The sequence below is a fragment of the Meles meles genome, chromosome 14, assembly GCF_922984935.1.
Source record: "Meles meles chromosome 14, mMelMel3.1 paternal haplotype, whole genome shotgun sequence".
Classification (NCBI taxonomy): Eukaryota; Metazoa; Chordata; class Mammalia; order Carnivora; family Mustelidae; genus Meles; species Meles meles.
The window spans coordinates 6803397-6821122 of record NC_060079.1 but is presented as its reverse complement, the minus strand read 5'-3'; the positions used below and the strand labels follow the sequence as shown (position 1 = coordinate 6821122).

At 42.7% G+C, this 17726-nt stretch overlaps 1 protein-coding gene across 5 annotated transcripts in view; it reads left to right on the top strand.

The window, feature by feature from the left end:
- The window catches only part of SPATA13 (spermatogenesis associated 13), a 146146-nt gene that overhangs the window by 30845 nt on the left and 97575 nt on the right, over window positions 1-17726 (top strand). For 2 of the 5 annotated variants that reach the window (XR_006814869.1, XM_045977874.1), the window contains exon 1: window positions 5441-5490. The exons of 1 other annotated variant lie outside the window; for it this stretch is intronic. Coding sequence is in view for 2 of the 4 variants with exons in the window: in XM_045977874.1 (XP_045833830.1) it covers window positions 5488-5490 (3 nt within the window). In the remaining 2 variants the exon portion in view is untranslated. Of the gene's footprint in view, window positions 1-5440; window positions 5491-17726 lie in introns of those variants that run through there. 2 more of the 5 variants (XR_006814868.1, XM_045977873.1) reach the window with 1 other exon arrangement.

Below are 17726 nucleotides of genomic sequence, written 5' to 3'. Positions count from 1 at the left end.
TAATTGCTCCTTTAATTTAAAATCCATTATCGGCCTTGTATAATTTTTGGCTTCATGATGATTGGCAGTTCTGTATATCTAGTCTTTTAATACAGTCTCATTTCAGAAACCTTAAGCAGATCCTTGGTTATAACACAATAGGCATGGTATTTAGAAGATCGTGTGATGAATTTTATTGAAGGTTTCTAATAATCTGCATTTATCAAACCTTGCCAGAGAAATAGAACCAATTTTGTAAGTATGTGTGTGTGTGTGTGTGTGTGTGTGTGTGTGTGTGTGTGTGTAGAAAATGAATGAATGAATGCTTGGTTTTAAGGATTTAGTTCATATAGTTGTGGGGACTGGAAGGTCCAAAATCTGTAGGGCAACTCAGAAGGTGGGAATTCCAGCAGGAGTTGATGTTGCAGTCTTGAGTCAGGTGCAGTCATGGGACTTAATTCCTTCCTTTGCAGGGACCTCTGTCTTTTAAGGTCATCTACTGATTGGATGAGGCCAACCCACATTTTGGAGGATAATCTGCTTTATTCAGAGTCTACTGATTTAACTGTTAATTACATCTAAAAAATACCTCACAGCAACATCTAGAGTAGTGTTGGGTCAAAAAACTGGACACCACGACCTAGCCAAATTGACAAATAAAATTAACTATCACCACCACCACATGGGGAAATGTTCATGTTACAGTTTACCGGGGGTATGGGGAAGTCATCTTCCTTTATCTAACTGCTTCCATGATGTAGAGTTAATTGCAAAGTAAGCATGGACAGTTAGAAAGTTGGAGAGTAACCACAGGAAAATTGGATGCCACACCAGCAGTTAGAAATTCATAGTGTGATTAAGGATGGAAATTCAGGGTATGACAAGGATTTGCTGAGCCCCATTTCCTGTGGTTGCAGGGGCTGAGAATAGTCTTCAAACAGAAACAGGTGTGGGAGTGGGAACAATGACAACAACTCAGCAAAACCAGTGACAGACGACCCCAAAGTCCCAGAACTGAACACAAATAGAACTTCAGAGGTGCTCTCTGATAGAAGATTCCAGCAGAAATGATGTTAGGTTTCCTCAAGTTCTAAATCATGCCACTGTGCTAGGCCCAACAGGTAGAGAGAGGTCACCTTCCAGAATTTCTCAACCTTAAATTTCAGAAAGCAAAAGGAAAGTACAGTCATGTGGCAGGCACATTAATTTTCTGCATGGAAAATCCAGGTTTTGGAGAGAAGTCCTCCACAAAGCAGCTTGTTTGACATGGGCACCAGAACCATGGGGGGGGGGGGATATCAATCAACTTCAGAGAAAAAGAAAGCAGTATACCAAGAACTAGGATAGGAAATAGCAGTACATTCGGCTTTTGTATATCCTCAGGAAATTCTAATTGGCAAATTTATTAAGAAAGTGATTTCATTTCTGCAGAGTCACACTTAATATGCTGTTGAGTTGAAAGAGCCTTAGTATAGGTCAAATGTGTAGGTGTGGGTTTACGCAAACGAAGCAGAATCCACAAGGAGCCTTTTATGAACCCCTTTCCTTTAGGAGCCTGGTCCAGCAAATACCGAGTTCTGTGTTCTGATACTTTAGCAGGAAACTCCTCTTTTCGAAGCAGCGGTACCTGTACTGTGACTGGTCAGGCACCTCCAGGCTTCCAGAGCCCATTCATTCCTTTACTGTCCACAGAAAGGGGCAAGTAATTGGCAAAACCAGACCTCTTTTTCTACTGCAGAAACATCCTTGACTCCGTTGTGCAAGAGTCATTCCTAGGCGTGGGTGAGGCGGTTATAGCTCTCAAGTGACAGGTGACTGCTTTTCTGAGCAGCCCTCACTAGCTCTGGCTCCCAGCCGGCTTTGTGAACGCACAGACCTTGCCCTGTGTCTCTCCACCCTCTTCTTCCAGAAGCTTGGCAGGAACATGGGAGACACCTGCCCCCTTCTTCACTGTGAGTTTATTTCGGAAGCCCTTGCACTTGATGTACTTCAAGCAATGGAAGTACTTTCCTTTTAAACAGTGATTTCATAATTTTCCAACGCATGGCCCTTTTGTGGTACCTCTTGATTTCTCCGCAGCCCTGACCCTTGTGAATCTCTGCCTCCTTCTTGAAAATCTGCTTGGTGCCCGTGCTGCCGGCTCTCCTCATTCTGCTCCTTTCCCATAGGTCTCTGTGCCAGCCCTTCCTCCTCCTTGTACTGACTTGGAGGTGTTTTTCAGGATGCTGGCTTCTGGCACCCTCTTTCTTCCTAACTTCAGCCATTCTCGTGGCCCTCCCTCTGACCTCGTCCCCACTTACTCCCCATGTCTCATTGACACTTGGGTTTTTTGAGTCAAGAGCCAGAGTTCTGGCATTACTGTGTGTATAATGTGGTGGACACGTGGATGTGAGCAACAGCGCAGCTAGCGTTGTGGCCGAGGACCGGGTGGGCTGGCAGTGGTGTACTCACTACATACAGGCTCCAAGGGACAGAGCTGGTCTGAGTCTATCTCCCAGGGTGTGATTGTGTGAATGGGGTTAGGGTGGTGGCAAAGCAAAGGGAAGATTTAGTTGAGGGAGGAGGAGGTGTGTGAGACAAATCCTGAAGAGCTCACAGGATGTTGAGAGGCTAACGTGGGGAAGAAGGCCTTCTGTGTAGTAGGACAATCTCAACAGGCAAGAGAGCAGAAGGCACTTGCGGAGACTAACAGGTGGCCCGGGGTGGCTGAGACCAAGAGTATATTCGTATGGGGATAGCACGAGAGGAAACAAGTTTTTCTTCTTCTGCTAGTCTTAAAACACCATGCACTGAAGGAGCTCCTTCAAGGTTTTGAAAGTAGTTGAAAGTGAGAGTGGGTATGAAGGATGAAAGCCCTGCAGGCTGGACTGAGGAGATTACGTTTTAATCCGGAGAGCCATTGAAGGTTGTCGAGCAGGATATTGAGTGCGACTGGGGATGCGCTTCAGGAAACTTCCATTTGGCATTTGGGCACTGAAAGGACTGGAGAGTGGAAAAATGGAAAATCGATAACGTCTTGGTGAGAGGTAAGAAAGCTCTGAGGTGGGAGACCCGCGGAGGAAGTGACTTGAGGTAATGAATCCAAAGATGTGGGGAGTGGCGGTGGGCATCGGGAGATGGAGAAGGGGAGGGTTCTCAAGGCTGTGGGTGTGGGCATCTGGGAGAAGGGAAGTTTAGTTGGTACTGGGGAACTGCTGAGAAGAGCACTTGAACTTGGTTGTGTTTGAGCCAGAGAGGTGAATCCTGGTGAGGAGGCTCCCTGAGTGTTAGAGCAGGAGCGGTTCCAAGAGTGTAGGGAGGCAGCAGGTGGATGAAAAACCTAGCTGTTTACCTGCACAGAAGTTGTGCTGAGTGATGTAGAAGGTGGAGGAGATCTCATTCCTCACAGGGTTTCTAGGTCGGACACTGTTGGATGAGCAATCAGAGAATTGTAGTACATTGCGATGAGTCTAAATGGAAGGACGTGCTGAGGGTTATAGAAGGATGAGAAGCAGAAATTCGAGAATAGTTTGTAAAGGAGACTTAAACACTGTCAGTGTTTAAGTTCCAGGCCCATGTTGCCATCTTTGCATCCGTGTTGCAGCAGCAGAGCCTTGATGTTGCCTCATTTTTTTTTTTTTTTTTTAAAGATTCCATTTAGTTATTTGAGAGAGAGACAGTGAGAGAGAGCATGAGAGGGGAGAAGGTCAGAGGGAGAAGCAGACTCCCCTTGGAGCTGGGAGCCCGATGTGGAACTCCATCCCGGGACTCCAGGATCATGACCTGAGCCGAAGGCAGTTGCCCGACCAACTGAGCCACCCAGGCACCCTTGATGTTGCCTCATTAATCTTTGCCACCTACCACACACACTGAGGGTCCTCGTGGGACAGGGATTCTGAGATGGTGACACCGCAGCCGGACATGGTTGGGTTGGAGACGCCAATGATGCAGATGAGTGCCAGTCCAGGAAATGATTTAAATGTGTTGATAGGTGCCCTGAACTTAAGACCTTCCGAAACATACAGTTTCTTACAAAAAGAAGGAAAACTCTATGCAGCTAAGATCACCTTGGGACTTCTCTTTCTCTGATGGCCTGCAGGAACAGTGCAGGAACTGGGAAAGGAGAGTTCCCAGGCTCTCTTCAGGAGGAGGTACATGTTGTTGGAATAATGGAGAACTGCTGGCAGAACCAGCCAATGAAATGTGACAGATGTCGATGGGAAGGTGGACCAGGTGCTTTAGATACTTGCTGTAGTTGGTTCCTGTGGACTTTGGAGTCATTCGTGGACCATGGAAATGGATTACTAACTTCACCCTCTACTTCTTAGGTGACCTTCTTAAGGATGATTATTTTATTTTATTTTTTAAGATTTTATTCAGAGAGAATGATCAGTGGGGAGGGCCAGAGGGAGAGAGACAGAGAGAGAGAAACAGACCCCCTGCTGAGCAGGGAGCCTGACGCAGGGCTTGATCCCAGGACTAGGAGATGATGACCTGAACCCAAGGCAGAGGCTTAACTGACAGAACCGCCCAGGCCCCCCAAAGGATGATTATTTTATAGCTCAAATATAGCATTGTTGGGACTATGGTCCTAGCAATCACATAGTCAACATTTCACCACCAACTGATTTGGTCTGCTCTGTTAGGTTGGAAGGACAAGGCTCTCTTCTTCTAACACTGCTGTTTCTTCTGTGGCCAAATCACTTGTACACTGTCTGCTTAAAGGCAGATCAGAGATTTCATTTGTACCTATGCAAGGAGCTCACAATAGATTTCTTATCTGAAGAACAGTTGCAAATTGTTTACTGGAACAGGAGGTAAAAATAATACATCCTGTAAGGGTGAATTAGGTCTAAATTCACAGGAAGTGGACAATATAGCTCCTTATTTATTTATTCATTTATTTACTTTTTTAAGATTTTATTTATTTATTTGAGAGAGAGAATGAGCGCACGTGAGAGAGAGCACAAGCAGGGGCAGGAGGAGAGGGAGAAGCAGACTCCCCACTGAGCAGGGAGCCCGATGTGGGGCTTGAGCCCAGGACCCTGGGATCATGACCTGAGCCAAAGATAGACATTTAATTGACTGAGTCACTCAAGCTCCCCATAATCCAGCTTTTAAAAATAGTTTTCTCATTTCTCCCCCTCTTAGCTGTTGCCATTCACTAGTCTGCCGGTCTCCATGGTTTGGCCTGTTTTTGACATTTCATATAAATGGAATCATGTAACATGTTTCCCGTGTTGTGACTGGCTTGTTTCACTTAGGATAATATTTCCAGGGCTCATCCAGGGTAGCATGCATTAGTACGTCTTTCGATGGCTAAATAATATTCAAATCTATGGGTATGTCCTATTTGGTTACTCCCTGCCTCAGTTGATGGATAATTGGTTTATTTCCACATTTTAACCATTAGGTCTAATGGTTAAATGTTCATGTTTCTGTAAATGTTCAGGTACAAGTTTTTGTGTGGACATACGTTTTCAAGTCTCCTGGGAATACACCTCGGTGTGGAATCGCTCACTGGGTCATATGGTAACTCTATATTTAATATTTTGCGGAGCTGCCTGTTTTCTAAAGTAGCTGCACCAGGGCACCTGGGTGACTCAGTGGATTAAGCGTCTGCCTTTGGCTCAGGTCCTAATAATCCCGGGGTCCTGGGATCAAGTCCTGCATCGGGCTACTTGCTCAGCAGGGAGTCTGCTTCTCCCTCTCTCTCTGCCCCTCCCTCCCACTTGTGCTGTCTCTCCCTCTCTCTCAAAAGTAAATAAATAAAAATCTTTAAGGTAGCTGCACCATTTACATCCTCACCAGCCACGGAAGAGCGGTTCTGATTTCTTTACATCTTCATCAACACTTGTTGTCTGGAACAGTACAGTATTAAAGCAAACTCCTTATCATTCAGGTGCTGCTTATCTAGAAGGTGAGTTGTCTAAGATTTTGGTTTCTCTGTGTCTCTAGGACCTGATTTGTCAGTTTCACTATAATAATACTCAGTTTCACTTTCCTGGGGTTAGGCGGGAGAAGAGAACAAGGGAGAAGTTTCTCTGGTTAATGTAGGTACATATTAACCCCTGTTAACCAGTTGGCTAGAAAGGTTTAAGGGGGGGAAAGGCTGAGTGTATCAACTTGTGAGGTTTTGGATTAGTGACAAGTGCTCCCCATAGGACTGGGCATGTATTCTTGGCTACTATGCTAATTTGTAAATTTGGGGTTTTCCTTTATGAAAATAGTTGAAAACTAAGTATGTTCCTTATTATCTGGATGACTGCCCTATAGGGAAAACTGAAACTTAATTTTAGTGCCTTTGTGTGTGACTTTGTTTGGTGCCAAGAAATTCAGCAGAAGTGATGGCGTTTAATGCGGAGTTTTCAAAACCTCTCCGGGTTCCCGGGATAAATACTAAGGGTTTCCTATATCCTGCAGAGGTGGCGAGGAGTGTCACAGGCAGTACTCCTCTGGTGTTGTCAAGGAAGCCCTTGTAATGACCGTGAGAATGAAGGCAGACTCCCAAAGGGTCGAAGGCTTTGCACAAAGAAGCCCGTTGCAAGTGAACATTACTTTGAAGCTACAGTCTTTAACCTTTATGTGAATTTATGTTGTTTCCTAATATTTACATAAATGATCATATTTATTCTAATATAAAATAAAGTCTTAAATTACATAACATCAAATGAAAACAGCTGCATCTTTCTCCAGCATGCTAAAAGAAGTTCTAATTCATGTCGAAAAGATTTTTTAATTGTCCTTTTCATGTCATCCATTCATTTCATGAATGTTGATTGGTCTCTGCACCAAGGCCATAAAAAGTATACAAAAGTATAAAAGATGTTACCCATTTGCTTTAAGATCCTGCAAGGCACTTGAGGAAATAGCACCAAGATGTTATAGTGCAAGTGCAAGTCAAGTGCAAGTCAACATCAAATGAAAAAGAGGCAAGGATACTGTGGAAACAGATTTTTGGGCAGGGTGCTTAAATATGTGTGAATAAATTGTTGAAGATGCTGGTGTACAGCTGGAAGGACCTGAGTTCACATCCCAGTGCTTAAAATTGCCTTACGACTTTGGTCAAGTGACTTACCCCTTTATAAGCATCACTTTGTTTCCCCCAAGGTGTCATGCATAGTTAAGTTCTTGATGGAAATTTCTAGAACTAGATCAGTTTTGAGGGACAGTGGAGTGTGGTAGAGAAGAGGTCAGATTCTGTTACTGCATCAGGGTTCATCACCTCAGGCCTCCTACTGTGTGGCTTTGGACTTCTCTGTAAGTCTCTAGGACTCACCGTCCTCCTATGTGAAATGAAGTAACTGGAATTACAGGTACAGCAGAGACAAGAGTAATGAGGCTGTTCAGATCTTTTTACATGTCTGGGCATTTGATATAGAATCTGGAGAATGATTAGAACAAAGAGAACATGACTAAGAACCATGGAAGCTAAGTAGGTCTATGTAATGTATTGTAATATAATATTAATACTAATAACCTATAGGAAAAGAAGAGAAGTAGAAAAGATAGAAAGCACTCAGATGATAGAAAAATAGAGAAGATGAGACTTTTAAGAATCATCACTGTGGTTTATGATGTTCATAGAAAGTCAAGTAAAGATTGCAGTTCATTTTAGAAATAATTCTGGTTTCTTCTTTGCCTGTTCATACACATGAATGATCTATTACAACGTATGATACTTAATGTTCATTAAATCCCACTTATTTTCTGAAGAAATTGGCAGGTTAGTAGGGAGTAGTTTATTTCAATAGACAATAATAGGCATGCTTTCTAAACTAGACTAGAGGGTTGGATTGAGTGGAAGAAGGTTAGTAGGGAGTAGTAGTATTTATTTCAATAGACAATAATAGGCATGCTTTCTAAACTAGAGGATTGGATTGAGTGGAAGAAGGTTAGTAGGGAGCAGTAGTATTTATTTCAATAGACAATAATAGGCATGCTTTCTAAACTAGACTAGAGGGTTGGATTGAGTGGAAGAAGGTTAGTAGGGAGTAGTAGTATTTATTTCAATAGACAATAATAGGCATGCTTTCTAAACTAGACTAGAGGGTTGGATTGAGCGGAAGAAGGAGTTGAGTGTGAAATGGGCATCAGCTGCCAGTTGTGGGTGAGTAGTGATCAGATATCTTGGGAAAGTAGGACTAAGTTATTTGGAAATCTTAACTCTGTGATAAAACTTTTTTGTTTTAATTTTTGTTAATTTTTTGGTCTTTAGAAAAGACTCCTGTTTCAAGGAAGGCAAGTCTTTCATTCTACTCTCTGGAACCCCCCATAACAGCTACGTTAACTAACATTCATTGATAAAGTAGTTAAATGTACGATAATAGTGACAAAAATTGTGACGTAGCCAAAGTAGAATTGATAAAGATGGAAATAGTCAATGGCAAAGTGATGATTAAATATAGACGAAATACATCAAACAGTTTTCAAGAGGAGCAGAGATTTATATATGCCGTCAGGAAAGCCTGGCTGAAATGTTTGCTAAGTTAGAGACAAAGCTAGCTCAAGTCCTACAGGGCAGTAACATTTTCAGTATGTTCTCTGCAAGGCAGAAACTATTTGCATCACTGCTGGACAAAAATAATCTACAAATTAACCTGTAACTTACCTAATCAGTGGTACACAGCAAGTCAGAATAAGGTCTGTTTTAAAGAACGGGAGAATCTTGGGTGGGCCTGCTACACCTGCTCTGGGGGGTACTAACAGGTGGCCATCCTTTACCTTATTTTCATTTCTGCGTAATTTTAAAAAATGTGTGTCAGAATGACAGAGGGCCATTAATATCACCTAAATTATTAGGTTGTGTGGGACTATCCATCGATCGAGTTCCCTGTGTCTCTCAATGTTCATAGGTCTTCCGGAGGCAGAGTTTTGTCCTGGGCTCACATCCTGCAATAACACGTTTGGTTTCTTTTTCTTTTGGAAGATTTTATTTGAGAGAGCATGAGTGAGCATGAGCTGGGGAAGGGGCAGAGAAAGAGAGAGAGAGAGAATCTCAAACAGATTCCCCACTGAGCGTGGAGCCTGACACCAGACTCAACCTCACGACCCTGAAATTATGACCTGAGCCGAAACCAGGAGTTGGATGCGGATGCTCAGGTGACTGAGCCACCCAGGAGCTCCTTGATGTTTGGTTTTTCTAAAGTGGAACCATTGCTCTTCCAACAACTAGCCTTCCCATTTTTTCTCTCTTGTTTTCTCATTTTGTTTCTAAACTGATGGTACTAAAATGTCAGGTCCTCATAGCCTCTCCCGCCCCACAACTCCCATATAGACTCATGGAAAGTCACTTTGTAATAAAGCAGGAGGCCTATTTCAGATACAGATTGCTTTGCTGTATGTTTCAGAAACAAGAAAAAAAGTAGAGGTCTCTGAAGCGCTTTGCTACTAAATCCTTTAGACTCCAGTAATAAAACCCACAGGATTCTCTCACTGAGTTACTAAGTTTGGTTTGGGATTACTGTAGGAGTACCACTCTTTCTCATTCTTGTGGCATTCTCTACATCAGTTTCCTAAACAACGCTTATGCAGGTAAATAGGTGGGTTTTGTTTTATAGTTTCTTCTCTTTGTCCTTGTTTTACAAAGCTCAGATATTGTGTGAGCCTTTCTCACATACAATCTTTAGCACCTGGAAACTAGCTCAGCAAAGTTAGAAGAGTCCCAGCAACAGCGGGTTCCCAGGTGAGAACCAGAGGGCATCCAAGATTGGTGGTGTCCCTTCCTATATTAGATTTGTCTGCTGTTTATGTAAGGATTGGATTTTTAGTACATGTGTTATATACTGCAGGATCAGAAAACTGTAAAGGTGGAAAGCTCGGAGATCATGAGTCCAGCCCACACACCGTTTGTGGTCTGTGGCTCCAGCTACTGAGCCCATCTTTGGTGGAAAGCATGAACCTCCCTAGATGGCATGTTCTGTTTCCTTGATCATAAATTCTCTGTCCAGGAATGAAAGCAACCTCGTAGGTGCACTGAGTCTACCCAAGAGTGCACATCCAAATAAATCTGTTTCCTCTTCCACAGGAAAATCACTGTGATATCTTCCCTAATAGTTATCTTTTTAAAGCTCAGACTCGCAGAATCCTTCTAGTATTCATGGAAGGATATGGTGGCAGATGGCTGTCCAAACCAATTTGAAGTTTGTTTCTTTTAAGATGTGGTGCTTAACTGCATTTATTACTCCAAGTTAACAAGCAAGTGTATGGGTTTAGGGGAAGGATGAAAAGACTACTCAGATCAAAAGATCTGTCATTTGTGTAGACCAAGAGTGTATTGGGATTTTTGATAGCTTGTGACATTGTCCAATCACATCAGCTATCTAGTTCATTACATCTTTGGGTTCTTTTTGAAGTAAATTGCTTTTGTGTCAGGTAGTCCCTTCTTAGCCATGTGCAAGTAATTTTTAACCTAATATGAAACCTTGGATGTGAATACTCATAATAAATAGCACCACTAGTAATGGTATATAACTTTCATCAGAGTTAGTGGTGATTAAGAACCTCGCTTTGGAATCAGAGTCCCTACAGGTTCAAATCCTATGTCTATTGCTTTTTGACCCTGATGATGGTGCCTGTAAGGTACTTCTTATGGCTCTTGGCAGATCAACAAATGAGACCTGTTTTTATCCTCTTTGCCAGATTCCCACTGAGTTCAACGGACATTATCCTATGTGAAGAATACTCTTACTCCTTTTTCAGATGCAGGAACTGAAGCTCAAAATAGTTATGTAACTTGTTCAGGGTTATATGGCTGCTGGCCTAGCTGATGACAAATGATTGTCACACCTACTTAGCTTTATTATGTGTTATTTGTATTAGTATTTTCTGACCCAATCTTCTAGCTCTTGTTTATCTTTTAAAATTTTTTTTATTAAGTATTTAACTTGTACAAAGAATATTTGTAACATACGTATGAATTTAAAAATGAACAAATAACATATATGCATTACCCAACCTGAAATATAAAATGCCACCAACACCTATATTTCCTCCTTGTCCCAAACCCTGCCATGCCCCTACCAATCAGTAACCATTATTCTTAATTTTGAGATTGTCACTTGTTGACTTTTTCTTAATTGGTTTTCCACATATAAATATATTCCTAAACAATATATTTTCATATAGCTGTCTAGTTGAATAAGCATAACATATGAGATGTGGCCATGAAGCAACTTCTTTGTTCCATGTTGTCCCCTTAAATTAGCTCTGTGATTAGTTCTTACCATGTCCTCCATGAAGACTCAGCAGTTCCCATGACTTTCCTGATCATTTTTGGCTCATAAGAATCTCATTTCAAGTTGGAAGAAAAAGCCTTCAATTGAAATGCTGAACTTCATGTAATACTCAAACTTGAATCTTGCTTTAAAATCGAGGTTCCTGACATTGGCAAGGCATGGCTCACCTCCTTGTCCCCTGCCCCCAGCCCCCCAGGAGTGCTGTAGGCCATCCCAAGCCCTTGTTCTTCCATGTGGATTTTAAAGTCAGCTGGTCAAGGTTATGCACATACAGAGTCTGGATTTTGATCGGAGGTATTTTTGAATCATGTTGTTGTAATAGTTGTGGTTCTCCTTTACCTTAGTCAGGTTGGCATAATTATTAACATAAGGGGTGGTTTCTGGGCACTTCACTAGGTGAGCAAGACCCTCTATGGTGTTTGCAAAGCTCTCAAGTCTTAGAAGGTTTGTGTCACTGGCCTGACTCTCACTCCATCAGCAGCTCTTTATTGATGTTTTGAATTAATATACCTTATTTTTTAGATCTTTATGTTTTAAGTTTACAGAAATATTGATTGGGAAGTACAGCATTTCCAGATACCCCTATTCCTTGCATGTAGTTTCCTGTTACTAACATTTTATATGAGCCAGTGTTATTAAAATCTGCTATTATTAACTGAAGTCCATAGTTTATGTTAGGGTTCACCTTGGTGTTGTGCAGCCTGTGGGTTTTGACTAATATATAATGATGTGTGTTCACCACTGTAGTATCATAGAGTAGCTTCACTGCCCAAAACATTCTCTGTGCTCCTTCTAGTCATACATCCTTCCCCCTTAACCCCTGGCACCCACTGATCTTTTTACTGTCTCCATAGTTTTGCTTTTTGCAGAATGTCCTATAGTTGTAATTATACAGAACGTAGCCTTTTCAGATTGGCAGCTTTTAAGGCTTCCCTCTGTTTTTCATGGCTTAACAGCTCACTCCTTTTTATAGCGATAAAAACCACTGACTGTAGTGATATCCCATTGTCTGTCTGTGGTACTGTTATTTATCCTTTCACCTCTTGAAGGACGTCGTAGTTGTTTTCAAGTTTGGGCAATCATGAATAAAGCACCCATAAACACCTTAGCTATATTTAGTTTTGGTCTCTCAGGTCCTCGTGTGTAAAATGAGACACTGAACAAAAGCTTTATCATTTCTAACAGTCAAAAATCCCATCTGTGAAGAAATCTGACTACCAGCAACAGGAAAATTAATTTGGGTGACATTTTTAAGTCAGATGTAAGCAGTGCTCTGAGGGGAAGACACACCGGAGGAGGAAAGAGAAGGGTGGCCGTGAGGTAAGAGAGAGGCTTCGCATGAGAAAGACTGGATAGAGCTACAGGCCTATGTATTATTTTAATTAATTGATTAAAAACTGCAAGCAAATCTAAGAGCAGCAAAAAGTAGAGTTGTGGGTGGGCTGCCGTCAGGCTGAGAGAAAGGAGGAGTTTTCCAGAGGGGGCTGGTGGCAGGAGTCAGGGCACCTGCTGCTCAGTTTATGGGACTAGTGTGACAGGGTGTAACCAGTTTGCCTGTGGAGCTGTTAAGGAAGGACAGACAGCAGGCAAACATGCACAAATGTATCTGCTGAGCTGGTGGGACAGCAGCATCTACTTGAAACAGTAGGAACAGCACCTGCCATGGTCCTGGAGCTCTGTTGGTAGCTCACACCAGCCAGTTCCTCACACTGAGGTAACTCAGACTCTTCTGAATCTGACCCAGGGGGTTATGCATGGCGAACTTGCCAGCCCTCAAAGTGCGGCTTCTCGACGAGAAACCTCTCTACCTTTTGGCTCACAGCCGGGGTATATCCCAGAAGATAATCTTTTAGAGAGCTCCCGATTGTTCTGTTGTGCAAGCCTTCTCTCTGTGGCTCTAATGGAACCAGGTTTCGTCTCGTGTGTAACTGAGGGCTGTGCCCTGGAGAAAAGCTCAAGTCCAACGGGCGAATATTAAGAAATCAAGATGTTTGTTTGAAAGTCCCTTAAACAGAGTAACAGAAAAACCATCAAGAAGGAAGTCTTTTTCTGAGGTTATGAGTGAGGAGGATGGAAAAAGAGACATGTTACCGACTTTTCTGAGGTAGAGATTTGAGAAATACGTTGTGGCTCTTGCCTGAGATCCATGACGTGGATGCTTACAGTGAGTATGCGCTTTACTCTGAGTGTTGTGACCTGTTGTCTCAATCCTCCTTAAATGTTTATTAGATTGAGCACAAGGCAATATTTTTTATTTTGTACGTTTAATAGCTTTATTGGTATTTTGAGTTAACTCATTTTAATTGTACTATTCAGTAATTTTTAGTAAATTTACAGAGCTGTGAACAGCTATCGCAACAATCTAGTTTTGAAATGTTGCCACCATCTCCAAAATAAACCTCATGGCCATTTGTAGGCGACACTCGTTTCCTTCCCTGGCCCCTTGGCAACCACTGATGTGCTTTCTGTCTCTATAGATTTGCTCTCTGGGCATCTCAGTATGCCACTAGAACCAAACAGTACATGGGCTTTGTGTCTGTCTTCTTCTTAGCTCTGTAAGGTTTTACTTAGCTTTTGAGGTTTATCCACGTGCAGCAATATTAATTTCTATACAATTAAAATAAGTGTAAGTGACTTTGCAATATGTGACTCATGTCTTCCATGCATCTGAGTTTGTTCTTGCTTTTAAAAGATAACGGGTAAGGATATCATTTTGTTGTGGAGTGGTGAGCTTGTTTTTTGAGTCCTCTAGGATTAAATCAGATGGGCATTAATCATCTCATTGTGCAGAAGCGTCTGATCTTCCTGTGACTGGGCCCCCAAACCCTCTTTTGATTATAAAGCTGTACAGCTACTCTAAATGGGCGGCTGTAAATATTTTGCCCATGACCATAAAGGGCATTTGGTCCCACAGAGAACAACACATTCTTGAGACTAGCCTGGGGACAAATGTCTGCTTGAGCGCTTTCTCATCTGCACCAGAGCAGGGCATCCTGCCAGCACGGTCCCTGGAACCTGGTACTGGCCCTGGTCAAAGACCTAAGTTCCTATTTCTTAACTTTACCTTTCTTTGAGGTACAGTGTTGAAACGTTCCTGTGACTTCTTATGTGTGTGCAGATTGGAGAAGAAAATGAAAATTGAGATTTAATACCTGAAGGGAGTAGGAAGAAGAATCCCGGAAAATAGTAGCTAATAGGTCCAATAATCCTATTCAGAAGATGTCGGTAGAAGACAGTAACAACTCTTTCATTAGACAGGTTTTTTTTTCCTTTTGTTCCTCTTTTTTTTTACATTTCCTATTTTCTAGGATAAGAAAATTTCAGCAAAGGTTGCAAGGCACTCACGAGAGACCAGAGTAATGTTACAACCAACCACTTATTTTGTGAACTAAAACATGGCGTAATGCTGAAGCACACCACATGTTTGTCCAATGTGGTGGTAGTTGATAAGGAAATAGTGAACCCTAACTCAGGAAGCAATAAATAGCTCCAAGAATTATGTGGTGATTTTTACTATGTCAGGGTTTCTGGGGAACAGACATTTGGAGTTGCTGCTTTCCCAAGTGCCACGCCCCCCCCCCCCCCCAACAAGTGCAAAGGACCATTCCATGGAGGCTGAAAATCAGTGCCTGGGGAATCATCACTTAACAGGAAAGGAAAAAATACTGATAACACAGCCCTTCAGCTTTTTCCATGTCTCTACTCTAAATTCCACACAAAGAAGCCTTCATTTCATAAAATCTGTTTTGGTACCTGTCTAGCGAGTCAGGTGTCAACTCAAGAAAAGGGACGGAAGTCCTGTGGCCCATCACATGTTTCCTGAAACATCACTGCTGAGGATTCGATGCAGTACGCGGGTCTGTGGATGTTACGTGTAGATGGACAGTCACACGTGCGTATTGGGAGGGCAGGGCTCCAGTCATGTAGGGCTGTCCCTTCATTTCATGGATGATTCCTGAAGGCCAGAATTGGGATAGGATAAATTTCTATGCCTTCAATTTAATGGGTCCTCCAGTTCTCAGATGTCTTTCTGTTCCCCTTGGTAGATCCGTAGGAAAAGAAGCTGGGAAGCCTGCCCCCCCTTTTATTATTACAATGTCCAGGTAATCCATGGAAGAATTTGGTAGTCTTTCTTACAGACGGATACATTCACCTTGTGGGCATCTAGACCTAATGTTTATAAAGAGACTCTGCATGTTTCATCAGGTATTTGTTGAGCTGCTATTAGGTGCCAGATACTGTGCTCTGTACATGCTGCGGGTGACTCAAGACAGGCCCCGTCTTCGGGGGGCTTGTGTCTGCGGGGTGTGCATCAGTCACACACAGACTAATGGTGTGTGTTAGAGGCGGTCTGCTGCAACACTGTGGTTTACCCCGGACCTGGCACTTTCAGGAAGCCATCGGGGAAATTTCCCTTCTGAGCTGAATCTCATAGGTGACAATGGTGGGACGCAGGTCACAGAGTGCCTTGTATGGGATAACAATAGCCAGGGGCTGACCAGAGCTCCAGTTGGGTATCAGTGTTGCACGAATAATAATATTTAATCCTTGCCACTATCCTCCAAGGTCTCTGGTCCTGTTATCCCCACCGTACGGCTGAAAAGTCTGAGGAAGCTTTGTGTGCAGGGATATTTGAAACTATGGCCTCATCGTGAATTTTCCTGAATCAAATGTATTTTGGAAATTTTTAATTCATTTAATGGGTAAATTGGAAACTGGTTTTTCATTTTTGTTTTTGTTTTTTTAAAGCCAGGGCATTTTTTAAAATGTAGCAAAATGCATGTTATTAAACTTAGCATTTTAACCATTTTTCCCTGCGCAGTTCAGTGACACTAAGTGCACAATATTCACATTGTTGTGCAGTCGTCACCGCCATCCATCTCCAGAATCTTTCCGTCTTCCCAAATTCAGACTCTACCCTGTAAACACCAACTCCCCATTCCTCCTCTACCCGGCAAGCTGCCTGGCAACCACCATTCTATCTTCCGTCTCTATGAACTGGCTACCCTTAGTACCTCAGTGTGACTGGAATCGTGAAGTATTTGACCTTTCCTGCCTGGCCCTTTTCACTTCTCATAGTGCCCTCAGGGTTCATCCATGTTGTAGCGTAGCGCAGAATCTCTGTCCTTTTAAAGGCTGTTTGATAATGATAATTCTGTTGTACGATGATACTACATTTTGTGTACCCATTCATCTGTAGATGGTCAGTCTTGGGCCTGCTTCCACCTTTTGGCTGCTGAGGATAATGATACTAAGGACGTGGGTGTACAGATACCTCTTCAAGATCCTGCTTTCAGTTCTTCTGGGTATATCCCTAGGAGTGGAATTTTCTGGAACTTTCTGAGGAGCCTCCAGACTGTTTTCCATAGCAGCTGTACCGTTTTCCACTCCCATAACAGGAAACAGTAGTTCTAATTTCTCCATATCCTCATGAGCAATTGCTCTTTTTCTGTATTTTGGATAAAAACCATCCTTAATGGCTATAAGGTGGAACACATTGTTTTTTATAAAAATAAACTTTCTGAAAGCAATGAAAAATTTGTATGACTTGTAAAGATAAATCGTGAAACTTTAAATTTTCTGCATTCAATGACCTCCTTCCCTCAGCCTTCCTCAAGGTGTGAACTGGCTCTCCCTGGGCCCCAGCAAGAGGCAGCTGCTGTGAGTTAAGGCTCGGGTGTGAGGAGCTGATTACCTGATAGAGATGCTGGCTCCTTCTCTTTCTCCTCTGTGATCTCAGGGCCCAGCCTCAGATTTGCATCAGTGAAATGGGTGGTTTAGTAGAAGGTGGTTACGAGCATTGAGAATACCTGGCATAAAGACTTTCTCTCTCACTGATTGATATTATCAGGAGTAATTTAGAGGAAAATTTGAGCATCATTGCCTGATGGGGAGTTGTGGAAAAGCTTTCAGCTGGGAGGTGGCAAGCCTCATTCTTATTGTCTGCCAATAATTTTTGAGACTGGAATTCCTTTGTCAGCAAGCTGGAGGAAGGCGGTTAATGTCAAGGGAGGCTCTGAGTTGTTGATTGTGTTTAGAATCAAGGACCTGATGGCCTCTCAGAATGGGGAGGAAGCAACTGTATACCAGTGATTGCTTATAATGGGCTCAGTTGCCAGTTAGGATGAATGACACATGCTCCATATTCCTGTTGGTTAGATGCATGCTGGGTCCAATTCCAGATTGTTCTATTGTGGAATAAGAGAAAATGTGCTGGAGGAAGACTGGAGGTCGAGCATAATTTCATAACTGCCCAGTGTTACTAGAATTCCAGATGGGGAGTGTCAGAGTCTGAGTTTTCAGAGAGCCATTTTGCCTTCCCGTCAGGATGGCGTTTGTACCGGCTTCTGAACGTGTGCTCCCGGTGACTCAGGCATGAAAGGCCCGGTGGGGGTGGAGCACTTTCCAGATCGATCTTTAGCTGCAAATAGGCTTCCCTCTCTGGTTCAGAAGGCCCCCAGACTTTCTCAGCCCATGAGCCCTGGTGTCTTAAGTCTCTTACAGAACCCAGAGGCCAAAAGAAATACCTAC